Source organism: Filicampus tigris, chromosome 14 (genome assembly GCF_054856515.1).
Source record: "Filicampus tigris isolate MCC_2025a chromosome 14, RoL_Ftig_1.0, whole genome shotgun sequence".
In the NCBI taxonomy this organism is placed as follows: domain Eukaryota; kingdom Metazoa; phylum Chordata; class Actinopteri; order Syngnathiformes; family Syngnathidae; genus Filicampus; species Filicampus tigris.
This window is the reverse complement of record NC_141230.1, coordinates 19,484,746-19,497,952: the sequence shown is the minus strand read 5'-3', so window position 1 is coordinate 19,497,952 and position 13,207 is coordinate 19,484,746. Positions and strand designations below refer to the sequence as shown.

General features: G+C 44.3%; 2 protein-coding genes across 10 annotated transcripts in view; one reads left to right on the top strand and one right to left on the bottom strand.

Annotated features, from left to right (window-relative positions):
- Positions 1-1,800: 1,800 nt before the first annotated feature.
- rprma (reprimo, TP53 dependent G2 arrest mediator candidate a) lies at positions 1,801-2,916 on the bottom strand. Its single transcript, XM_086051890.1, has one exon. The coding sequence runs from the start codon at positions 2,688-2,690 to the stop codon at positions 2,382-2,384; it is 309 nt and encodes a 102-aa protein (XP_085908016.1). The 5' UTR covers positions 2,691-2,916; the 3' UTR covers positions 1,801-2,381.
- Positions 2,917-5,132: 2,216 nt separating this feature from the next.
- The window catches only part of galnt13 (polypeptide N-acetylgalactosaminyltransferase 13), a 30,040-nt gene continuing 21,965 nt past the window's right edge, over positions 5,133-13,207 (top strand). For 4 of the 9 annotated variants that reach the window (XM_086052565.1, XM_086052564.1, XM_086052562.1 and 1 more), the window contains exons 1-4: positions 5,134-5,490; positions 5,580-5,670; positions 7,029-7,303; positions 11,216-11,384. In XM_086052565.1, coding sequence (XP_085908691.1) covers positions 7,162-7,303; positions 11,216-11,384 — 311 coding nt within the window. In that variant the 5' untranslated portion in view covers positions 5,134-5,490; positions 5,580-5,670; positions 7,029-7,161. Of the gene's footprint in view, positions 5,491-5,579; positions 5,671-7,028; positions 7,304-11,215; positions 11,385-13,207 lie in introns of all 9 variants that reach the window. The other 5 variants (XM_086052561.1, XM_086052560.1, XM_086052559.1 and 2 more) reach the window with 2 other exon arrangements.

The following is a 13,207-nucleotide window of genomic DNA, read 5'->3' as shown; positions in this document are numbered from 1 at the left end:
TCCGGCCTGAAGTGTTATTAAAGCCGCAATACACCGTATAGACATAACGATGAGGCCAAAAACATCACTGAGTTCGCCAAAACAAACCCGTTTGCGCGAGCCGTTTTCCTCACAGGTTTGTATGATGAGTACGTTAGCAAAACATAATGGCTAGCCTGCTAGCTAACGTCAACTGTAGATCCATTTTAGCATCAAAAGAGCAGGTTGTGTTGCGGAAAATAGCCAAACAACGTTGCCTTAAGAATGGCCCCCTAGCTTAATGCCAAAATATGATGGAAAACGCCATTGACATGCTAACAGTTAGCATCGATAGTTGCGCTTTTCAAAGCCTTTAAAGTGGAAGTCAAGTCAGAATCTTTTCTTCACAATAATGTGTTCTGTGCTCACCCACTGGTCCAAACATGGTTTTCTGATTAATTTGGCGTTTCTGGAGTATGAATTAAGCAGAAAAATCCACACGTTTTTCTCCATCCTAGGGGGCGGCCAGTTTTCCTTGTACAGCCACTTGCTGCCAACTGAAAATGACATCACAGTGCCAAAGGGCTTACGCAATGACCGTCATGCCTCACCTGTTTTCTGGGTTTGGTCATGTGACGTCCACAAGTTGAGCCCTTAGGAAGTGTGATGTCATTTTCCATCGACAAGTAGCTTGCGGTTCTTGCGGTCCTTTTCGCAGAGCACAGTATTTAAGTAAATCAGTGTCTGCTTCCACCATGTCAAGGATTGTCAGCATGCGTTTCGCCCATTAAAAGGGAATGAGATGAGCCCCTTCTATTGACAGCGAATCAATTTGGGCGTGTTCGAGTCCAAAACGGCACCAAACACCCGTTTTAAACTGTGCTCAACTCTGTGCATCTGTGAAAATTTGAAACGAAAAGACTCACCGTGGCACGGCAGCCTCACCGTGGCCGGACTAAATGCGTCTCCTTTTAGCATCTTCTAGGACCTTTTTGGACTTTTATGGAGCTATTAGGACCTCGGAAGCCTTGCTGCATTTAAAGGGGGAAATCAACCCAAACACATTTTTTCACGGCGAAGACAATTTCCCATCTATCGTTTATCGGCGACAAAATGGGCGTCCCTCATAGGCGGACCGGTACGTCACACGGGCAGCATGTCCAGCTTTGATGATTTGTTTTCAAAGATCCACCACTGTCAGGCCGTACTGCCAGTGTGAACCAAAATGATCAAAAGAGATCCTATTTTTAAAATGCAAACAAATTTCAGTTGTCATTGTCAGTTTGTATTTACGATAGGGGCTTCAAAGTGAAATACATTAAATGTACGTGTATGATGTGAATGTGTTCAAAATGTTGATAGAGCCGATAAAGCATCAATCGTATCGCCATGGCGGCTCCCTCCTCTGCCCTTGAGCGTAATTCCACTTGCCTTGTTGATATGCATCTTTTGGGGGAGCCCCAGAGGAAAAAAGAGATCATTTCTTACCCTGCTTTAAAAGCAAGCACAATTGCATTTTCCCGTGAAAGATATTGGGACAATTTTTAAGTGTCATGAAAGCACGCTAGTATAAAAATAGCATCGATGGTATATGTGTGATAAGAATACTGGCATTGCCATTAATGACAAGGCAACCCCAGAATTTTGACTTTAGTATACCACTACTACTTTCTGCACAATTAGCAGAGGGCAGAAAATGTAAATCTACAGTACCTCTAGTTCGTTACTCTGCTTTAAAGCCATCATGTAATAAAACACTTGTTGCACTCCAGTGAAAAAGCATGCCCCTCCAAATGTTTTATTTTCCATCCAAAACAAGTTCACATTCAGTGTTTTCCACATTAAAAAAAAAAAAAAAAAAAAAAGACAAATAAAGAGATGCATGCTATTTCACTGACGTGATTAACTTCACACATTTTGGACCCTTCAGATATTCTAAACATGAATAGCTCAAAAGTGAAATGAACTAGTGTACATTCTACCTCTCCGTATCCTGAGATCTACTAAACGGAAACGGATATTCGGGAGACATAAATGGAAAAAAAAAAAAAATGAATGAGCAGATATGTAATATAAAAAAAAAACCAGACCGTATGTCAGGGAGGGGAGTCTTTAATTGCAGAGTGAATTTATTCCAAATAAGCAGATGCATTGCACATTCACACACACGCACTTGTGCTCACTGTATGCAAAAACACATACAGTATTGTATTTACATGATGCTCCTTTGCCATCGACGTATCAAATGACAAGGACTGTTAACTACCGTCACATTACAACAGTGAATACTGTATAAACAAATAGGCCTCTTAGAAAAAAAGGACCTGCAGGAGTGTCCCCCTTTTTTTTTTTTTACCTCCTGGGTTCATCTCATCGCGCACAGGCAAGAGGTCCCCAATTACTCCCGGTCGGCGCTTTTTAATTCAATAGGCTCCGACGATGACCGCCTCGGCCTCTTTGGACGGCCTCCTGTCAGTCACCAAGAAGTTGATCATGCCCTCGGACTTGATGAGCAGGTTGCAGCCCAGGAAGAAGATGCCAAAGACCACGGTGAGCGACAGCACGCACATGACGGCGATCTGAACCGCCCGCATGACGAACAGGCTCCTCTCGTCCGGCGAGGCGGCCGCCAAGCCTTCGTCGGTCACCACCGCCGACAGGTTGCAGCACAGCATGCCCTCTGTCCTGTTGAGCAAGCTGCCCTGCGTGCGGTTGAAGCCGGTGGCGTTCATGGCCACTTTTGCCCTTCTCCCCGTCCTTCAGAACAATTCAACTTTCCAACTTGAAGGTGGATGTGATGCGTCGAGGGTTGGTCCCAAGTGATGAGGATGAGGAGGAAGGGACTCGGAGAAGTTCGCACGGCGCTCTTGTGCTGGGCTTGAACACTCTGCTCCGGCTTTGCATCTCGTGTGGTCTCCCTCGCAGTTTGGAAGCACAATGGACCACCGGAGGGAGAGCGCAAGAGAGACGTTCTACATACGCGCACACACAGGCTGGCTGTCTTTTAAGCACGCCTACAGGCGGGAAAACATAGCAAGAGCGCCCCCCTGAGGCCAGACTGCTGCATGAACTCTCATTTTGTCCCGTACTAGTGGCCTTCCTATGTACAGTACAGTGCTGTACTCGAAGGAGGAGGAGTTCGCAATAAAAAAAACAACAACACATTTTGACACTTAAAAAATAAAAAACTTTTGTTATACTTTGAAAGTATTACATGATGGATATGCATACGGATATGGATGTACTAAGGACTCTATTTTCATATACATGTGCTCAGCTTAAAAACCGGTGCATCTTCATTTTCATGCCGGGGCAAGTCTAGTTTGCCGTGTTTGGGAATTTTCCGGCGGACCGAGTTTCCTGCTACGCGCCAGCTGGCGCAGCTGACAATCTACACTGGAAAAAAAAACGATATAGATGATTTTATTTTGTGCAACCACTTGACGAAATAAAATTGTGTAAATTCAACAAAAACTTTTTTTTTGGTGTGTAGTCAGTGACAGAAAGCAAACTAGACTTGAGACCAGGTGAAAGCAGGTCTAAGTTGTGGCGCAGGTGGTATAACGCGATTTCGGTGGATTTGATCGAGGCTCCGTGGACATGTGTGGTGGATGCCATCACATCGGCCAACTTTACATCATCGGCAAATGGAGATTTTCTTGCAGTACTTTTACTTTACTCTTGCCGATTTCCTGCATGGACTCCAGTCCGTCCATTCTGGCCAATGGAAGTGGGAGCCACTTCCATTAGCCAGAAAAGAAGCCTGCTGTGTTCTCTCCCACAACGGTTCACACGCCCCTTTCTAGCTGCGCCCATCTACAAAAATAACAAAATAAAGAAAAATGTGTTGACTTTTTTTATTTCCACTGTTTTTTGGAATCAGCCCTATGGGTCAAAGCTGGATAAAACCGAGTGTAATAACCTTATAGCTTAGGCAATGACAGCCCATGACAGCTTTGGCAATCCAGTTGCTTAAATTTTGCAAAAAGGTAGAGATTACATTTGGGGAAATATTCCACTGAGAACTAAATTATGCACCGAGATGAAACATTCACTTATGGATTTTGCGGTTATCTTAACAGTCAGAAATAGGGGTGACGTTTGCATTCCTTCAGTGTACATCAGATGGAAGCGATTATTAACCTGAAAGGAGGTGCGGCCTTGTATGTTGCCAAACGGTTAAACATCAAGGATAAAAAAAGATGTGATAATACATTGCAACACCACCTTTAAAGGAGCTCCAATCCAGTTCTGTGTACAATTAGAAGATATTTTGGTGACATCTAGTGGATGTTTGGAAACTAGTCTCTGGATGATTTATGAGTCTAATGTAGGCTTTGAACTCAAGTGTATTTCAAATGAAATAGCCTGATCAAAAGATGAGGTAGTGGCTATAACAGTATCTAAATCCACTACGCGCACGCACACTCACTCACAGAAGCAACAGGCAAGGCAATTCTTACCACTAGATGGAAGCAACGTTCAATATGACACGGATTTATACTACCCTGACATAACTGAGGAAGCACACGTTTGATGGTCGGTGTAATAATTTAATTCAACAACGTGTTTTATTGTGGCTGCAGAACATCATAATGGTGTTTCTAATAGTTTGCCCGCCTTTCGCTACCAAAATACGAGAAACAGTCCTCAATATGACACAGTACAGTTGTACATCACTATACACGACTACCTGTACTCCCACACTAAGAAATATTGTGAAATAGCTCCACACACATTTGGCAAGTTTTGGCTAGCAGCAAGTGGCTGCTGATATGTGTCATGTGACCAGGCAGTATACTATATTGATCATACTACTGTTCTCTAGCAAGGAGCTAAATGGAAAAACTCCCAACAGGTGTTTGATCCATGACAAGTTATAATTATAATTATATATACAGTATAATTACATACATATAGATAGATACATTTTGATTTATTGAGGTGCACATTTAACATCTAATTCATATTTAAATAACGGAAAACATGTTGTAATTCATTACTATAACGACCGTTAATGGTATGACTTTATTCCTATTTGTCATTTTCGTGTATCGTTTTCGACAGAATAAAGAAGGCTCAGGCTCAAGCCCCGCCTCCCCAAGAGTATCGCCGAGATTGACGTCTCTGTCGGCCAATCACGGACGAGACACGGAGACATTAGCGGCTCGATGTGGAGCTGTTAAGACTGCAACGAATCTCTCTCTCGCTCTCTCGCTCTCTCTCTCTCTCCTGTTCTGTGCGCTCGGCGTTCCAGTCGCAACCGGGGCGCATGTCTAGACCAGTTTTGCATACACAATCCTAAACGAAGCGACTCCATTTATGAAGGAGAGAACGCATTTCGTGCGGCGACATTGAGCCAAGGAGTCCGAGCAGGTACCGCGATGATGGTGAGCACCTCGCAGGCGACGACATCACACCGGTTTGTTTACTATATGCTGAGACGGACACCAACTTGGTGTGCTTTTGACAACACCACGGGAGGATTCATTCATTGCCAGTACATGCGGGCGCTGACGTCTCCGTAACGAGGTAATTGTATACCGGATAATATATATATATATATATTTTTTTTAAAACATGTTGTGGTGACGCGTGCACATGCACCTTTCTTTCTACAGAGGCAATTCCTTCACGTTGCACCATGTCTGCACAGAGCATGTGACGGTAGTCTGCCACGATTTCAATAAGAGGGGAAAAATGCAATGCGCAGTAAGTATGCCTGAAAAATCAGTGCGAATGTGTTATTCATCAAATGTATATGTTTTAATGGGGTATAAAAGAAGCTTCCCTCTATTTGCTTAATGGACTTAATGGGATCTGCTCCGTAATCCCCTCCCTCCTCTTTCCTGGCAGGGCGGGTACACTTTGCTATTTTTTTTTTTTTTTTTTCAAATATTAGTGCCAATATGATAATGCATTGTCTGGTCGTTGGATACTCCAAGTTGAGGAAGATGAATGTGCTCCCTCACCCGCGGTAATGCATGAGAAACATCTCAATGCTTGCTTGCCCTTTTATAGACAAGTGGCCAGAGCCAAAGAACTTTCACTCATCAAGTTCAGGGTAACATTTTAACCAAAGGGGAGAGTTTGAATCTTTTCTTCCTTGAGAATTTGAATCGCGCCAGTTTCCATTTTCTGTAGCACTTTTACTCTAGTATTCGATTTACTCTGCAAGGAATGAACAAGAATATGGAAACTTGTAAAGTAACATGAATGTACTCATGATATTTCACGAATAATTTCGCAATATTACAGATGAGAGATGGGGGGAAAAATGATTCATTTATGAAATTGGTCAATGGATTTCTGGTTTAACCTTGTCTTGCAAAATTGAGCGCCAACCCTCCAAATGATTAATGCGTATTTGACATCAATAGTCATCAATTGCATTCACTGACTTTATTTCCATTTTTTGTTTTTTTTTTAAAGAAATAAGTCACAATCCTACAAGAAAAAGTTGAATTTGTGTGTCGGTGAATGTAATAACTGAGGAAAAAAACAAAGTGCCATCATTGCTGATCTCCAAATAAGATCTCTCTTGAGATCCACACAACGGCAACAAAAAACGTAGACAATAAACAGCTCGGCGTTTGATATTTAGCTCCTTATTTATTACTACTCAACTTATTATTGGCGTTGCAATTATCAGCGGCGTAGAACTGCACCGCTTCACCCTGAGAGCGCTACCTATTATTTCCCGCCTTCTTCCTTTCGCTGCAAGTTGTCGCCAACGTTTGCTACTCATCAACATGTCGAGCAGATGGCGTGAGATTGAAACACACGGTTGCCAACATCAGTGAAACTGTGATCAAAAAGATTCAATGTATCGCTTTTGGAGTGAGAAGGGTGCGAAAGTAGGACACCGGTGTCAGTTGCGTTAATGGACTTCTTTCAAGGAACAAAATATTTGCTACTACCTCCGACCTTCCGCCGCTCTCCTTCGTGACACTTGTCTGAAAACGTTTTTCAAGGCAAAGTCTCAAGTTTGGTTAAAACATTGGCACAAGTCCAAATTTAGAAAGGGTCAACCATCCTGACTGGTTTTGCCTCTCGTGCCTCTCCTGTAGCATGATGCCGGCTGTCCAAAGCTGTCCAGTCTCCTTCCAAAGTCCTCGCGCCGTCTTCAGATCTCCAAGACCACGTCAGCACGCTGAGTTCTCCTGAGCGCGTCGGCAGGCTGGCTGGCATCCAAACGATTTGATGCGGCGGTTTGTCTACTGCAAGGTGGTCTTGACCACCTCTTTGGTCTGGGTGCTGGTGGACGTCTTCTTGTTGCTCTATTTCAGCGAATGTAACAAATGCGACGACAGGAAGGACCGCTCGCTGCTTCCCGCCCTCCGCGGTGAGTCCGCAGTCTCAAACAAGGCTCGGCGGAGACTGAAGTGTTCAGGGGTTGAATAAATGCGGTCTGTTATTTATTCCGATCAATATTGCATTCACGGAATAAGAATTACAAGCGGATGTCAACTCAAACTTTTTTTTTTCAAGACTATGTTCCCAGCACTAGTTGAAACAAGGCATTCTGATAAATATTGCGTACGTGGAATAAGAGTTAATCCACCCGTTTTTAGCCATCTCTGGGGGCGGCCATTTTGTCACTTCTGTCGACTGAAAATGACATCACAACTGCTCAGGGCTCAGGTAACGACCAATCGCGGCTGACCTGTTTTCTAAAGCTTACCTGAACCCTGAGCATCTGTGACGTCATTTTCAGTCGCCAGAAATGACAAAATGGCCGCCCCAGAGATGGCTAAAAACGAGTGAATTTTGTTGCTTAACTCATATTCCAACAAACGCAATATTAATCAGAATGCAGTGTTTCAACTAGCGGGCCCGCTGGGAACATATTCTTGAAAAAAAACAAAAACATGTTTGGGTTGATTTCCCCTGTAAGCAGATTAATGCCGACCGAAACTGACGTCAAAGTGCCTTCGGGCTCGCATTGCGAACATCACATGTCCGGACCGTGACGACAGGCGAGCCAGAGGGCACCCGGAATTTATTTATTGCAAAGAACATTTTGATCTTGAGTTCAACTTTAAGATCTGATATCAACTGGACTATGTGATGGGCAACGGTATTATGCGTTCCAAATGTTCTAGAATTATACAATATAATATACGACGATATATAAGGAGAATACGATATCTCGACAGGTCTGGGAAAGCGAGCTGCCGCATAATTCCACGCTTTGTCCGCAGCAAGGTCCGAGTCGAGTCCGTCTACGCCGAGCCGCTCCCAACAGCGACTCCAAAATTGCCGTTTTAAGACGGCGCTCTTTCTTTGTGTTTGGGTCCGCTTAAGCAGTTCATTTCCTCACATGCCCTCCACTAAGCTGCTTTCTAAGCTGCTTTTAAGGTTGGACTGAGGCAGAGCTGCCAGCTACTGACACTAATTATGATCCAAATGTCCGGGAACATTAAGTTGTTTTGATTGGAAAATAGACAGCGCGTATAGAAGTATCGTTTATCGCCTTGCGCAGGATGCGGTTGTAATGTTGACTGCTAGCCCGGTCATAAAAACGTGTATTGCTGAAGTTGAAGTAGTAAAAAAAAAAATTTTAAAAAAGTGCACTGTCATGAATGAAAGTACATTTGACTCACGGGTCTTGATCATGTCGCTACAGACCCAATGTAGATATTGATTAGATACAACTTTTGGCTTCAGAGCACAGGTGAGCCGCGACTGGTCGTTGCCCGAGCAACTGCAACAGCAAGTGACAAAATGGCCGCCCCCTGAGATGGATACAAATGGGTGGATTTTGCTTCTTAATTCATATTCCACAAACATGATTGTAAGAAAAATGCTGTGTTTCAACTCATGGGGGGAGGGGGGCATACCACAAAATAACTCATTGACTGCCATTGACGAATTTACTCGTCTTTTCACAGTTCAGCCAGTCAATCTTATTTGAATTTATTTATATTTTTTTCCCAATTTTTTCAAACGTTAGGGTAAAAGAGGCGCTGAAAATGTCTGGCAGTAAATCAGTTAATGTCAAGAAAAATGTGGGGTTGACTTCCACTTAAAACGTGTCACACAAAGGGCGGGCTAACACCACAATCCGATACTTTACTGCATGTTCAACGTTTCAAAACTACTCGTCCATTTTCTACCACTTACACAGTTCAGGTTAAAAGCAAATCAAGTAAATGATTACTGCTGCCTGGTAAAGCACAAGATCCGTGATTCATCACTTCGTGACCGAAATGCTCGTAAAATTCAACAAAAGCTTTTTTTTTTTTTTACTTTTTATGGCAAAGACTGGTGAGATTGCCATTCCGTAAATGAAGTGAATCGCTTTAGTGGAACAATTTGACGATACGTCAACGTATCTTACTTGCGGACTGGGGCTTCGGTCTCACAAGGCCGCTTGGGAGTGCCTCGTTGTCGGCGAGACAAGGTGGAAGTGTATCCAGGGAGATTTTTTTTGTTGTTTTTTTTCGGTAAAGACTGCAGCCCACCAAATTGAGCTTCGTCCGCATGCGGCGATGGGAATCACTTGAGGTTAACAATCGGCCGACCCCCGCGCAGTTCCATTTGCAGGGGGTTGATGGGAATCCTCTTAACCTGCGGCCATGAAGCTAATGTGAGCTGCGTGGCTGACCCCCCCCCCCCCCACACTTTCATCGCAAACGCCGCCTCTGCCCTAAGAGATTATTCGAGAGAGCTGGAGTGTCGTCATAAATCCGTGGGATTTATTTGCATTGGGCTAATGGTGCCGGTGTAATACTTTACATTTGGCCGCGCGAGTAACTGCGGGCAACAAAGCGGCAGCGGGATGGCGTGTCCGTTTACAAATTCGGGCAAGTGTCTGAATTGTGATTGAAAAAGAAAATGAAATCAAATGGGCAGCCGCAGAGGGTTGCATTTAAAATCTTAGCGTCCCAAGTCTGAGCTACGGGGAAGCAGCGTTTATATTCATATTTTGTGATTGGTGAGGCCTTCATTCTTAACCCGCTTTTTCATTAAAAAAAAAAAAAAAAAAAAAAAAAAAGTCAACCCGAATAAGCAGCAATGAATCCGAGCGCAACTTTGTGGCTGGCGCTACCTTTTTGCACCAACTGGCTGCACTCGAATGCATCCGTATTTGTTTTCGTCTGGCAAAAACATCCAGACTTGAAATCTTGAAGCAACATAACGCCGCGCGGCTTCCGCCGATCGGGGGAAGGGACTGAGCTTTGCAACGCGGAAACAGTGGAGCCTTGAAGAAAGTCAATATGTTTGTTCTCAAGCAATTTCACCAAGTTGAATTTGTTAATAATGCGCGAAAATGTCAGCATCGATCTGTGAACAAACGTGAAATTGACCGCCCGACAGCGACGATATACCATTTGAGAACAATTGATAATGTAGCATCCGCAAGTGCACCAATACACACCAGACACCACACACTTGCTCGATAAAGACAATAAAAAATAAAAAGCTCATCGTTGTCTTATCTGATCACAATGGGGGACAACATAAACACTTTTCTACAGCACTGCAAACTACAAAATCAATTACTATTGATTACAGATTACCTACCGAGGCAGACCTTTTTGTCTTTGCAAACGTAAAAGCTCTCGTTAAAGCAGAAGTCAACCCAAACGTGTATTTTTGAAGAATATGTTCCCAGCAGGCCCGCTAGTTGAAACACAGCCAGAACTGACAAAATGGCCGCCCCCCCTTGAGATGGCTAAAAGCGGGTGTTTCTCAGGGGGCAGCCATTTTGTCACTTCTGTCGACTGAAGATGACATCACAACTGCTCACAACGACCAATCACGGCTGACCTGTTTTCTGCAGTTGAGCCCTGAGGGTGTGTGATGTCATTTTTAGTCGCCAGAACTGACAAAATGGCCGCCCCCCCCCCTGAGATGGCTAAAAGCGGGTGTTTCTCATGGGGCGGCCATATTGTCACTTCTGTCGACTGAAGATGACATCACAACTGCTCACAACGACCAATCACGGCTGACCTGTTTTCTGCAGTTGAGCCCTGAGGGTGTGTGATGTCATTTTCAGTCGCCAGAACTGACAAAATGACCCCCCCCCCCCCCCCTGAGATGGCTAAAAGCGGGTGTTTTTTTGCTGCTTAACTCATATTTCATATTAATCATATTGCCTTGTTTCAACCAGTGGGCTTGCGTAGAACATATTCTTGAAAAAAAACAACAAAAAAAAAAAACGTTTGGGTTGACTTCCACTTTAAATGGTGCAGGCCGGCACATTGAATGTTGTGGCCGCTGACAACGCAATGCAAATGTTGTGTTTCAGCCGTGATATCTCGTAGCCACGAGGGTCCCGGCGAGATGGGCAAGTCCGTGAACATCGCCAAGGAGGACCACGAGAAGATGAAGGAGCTGTTTAAGATAAACCAGTTCAACCTGATGGCCAGCGACATGATCGCGCTCAACAGGAGTTTGCCGGACGTCCGCTTGGACGGGTGCGTGACACATTCATTGCTTTGTCAGCTATTAATAACCTGTGTATGAAGTATGGTGTTAAAGTGCATCCGAAGTAAATATCGGGCATTGAGATCACGTTACGATTTAATGAGCAGAGTAAGCTGAAGTATAAATCCCACTTTCACTTGCGTCTGGACAGCAATTTCGAGCAAAGTCAATGAGTTATATCCAAAACTGTCAGCGTGTGGTCCCAAGTGAAGCAATCGGAAAACGGCCAAAGCGCATTTATGTCGCGCGCCAACTCTGTCTTTGATTGACCGTCCGTCGATTTATGTCCACTCAACTGTGCCGCGGGGCGTCGGTAGAAGACGGGACGCCGGACTTCCTCGTGCCTGACCGCCTCTCTAAGTTTCACCAGGGTGGTCACGGAGGCGTTCACAGGGCAGCCGTGAGAAGTCGTAGCTCTCCACCGGGCGGGACATGATTGGAATACCTCACCGGGGAGCATCTTAAACGAATGCCCGAGTCACCTCATTGGCTCTTCAGGGTTCTGAGTCCGTCCTGGATGACCAAGTTCCTCACCCTATCTCTAAGGAAGAAAAGTGTCCTTTTGGTTCCCGACTCAAAACTTGACCTTCGGAGTGGGTGGGAATGCACATTGGCCAGTAAATTCCCAATTGATGACAGATGACAAAAGGCAGCCTAGACCATGTCTACTTACTGCCAGCAATGTAAACCAGGTCCTTGATTGTACATTTATTGAAAACCGGTCTCTTACAAAATGATTGCTTGGTTGACAGTTGGTTGAAAGTGTCTGGAAGGAGGCTGTCTGTGGAATGAGTGACCAATGTCCGGTTAGTAGGGACGTAACGATGAATCGAAAAGCCGCTAAAAATCGATACAAACCGATTAATCGACGAATCGATTTGAATCGAGACGAATCGAACTCGGAAATCTCGGCACTCACAAGCCCTGTACAGCAACACCTAACAAAAGACAACCTACCTAGGTCATTAGAATATACTAATTTAGAATGCTAAAAAATGTCTTTACATTTTTCTCCAGATGCATAGCACACGTTGAATGTGTAGATCAAATTATGCGCTTGCGGCAAACATTAGTGTGTATTGCGTTCGTGGATGGCTGCAGCATCACACTGGCGCACAGAGACGAGCACGGTAGCGATTTTTAAAAAAAAATCGAATCAAAAATCGGGAACAGAAAATTGAAAATCGAATCGGGGCTTCAGTGAACCGTTACATCCCTACCGCTTGTTTTGCCGGACACTATTGTAGTTTTCAAACAAATACATCTGTAAATCTCAGGAGAGCAATTGGCCCTCTCCCTTATTTAGGTGAGATATGGATTTACTTGATGTCACCAAAGGCACTTGAGAATTTCCTGAGAATTCAAGGAGCAAACCGCATCACCCTTTGTTGCCAAGATACATCTTGTTTGGTTACGTCTTCGTATCATCGTGCGTTTGAATCCTTCGAAAATCGCCCCAGCATTTTCCTTTCCGGCAATCCGCACTGTGTGTCTGGAAGAACCGGGGCATGCGCCTTTGTCCCACGTTTGTACAGCTAGCTGTTGGGGCGCGCACGGATGAATTGCTGACACATCATCTTATAAAACACACGGCGAAAAAAAAAAAAAATCACTAGCCGCACAAAGTGTAAAAGACGGGCCATCCTTCCCTAAGTGTCAATATTGCAGAGGCTTGTCATTTCTTAGCAGCTGCGGTTGCTGAGCACATTTGAAAGCTACAGGATTTCGAAATCGCTGACTCTGAATGGCAATCTGGCTTTTGTGCTGGAGGGCAACCTCCTGGCCTAGTTGTGTCACTCATTCTTGTCACTCT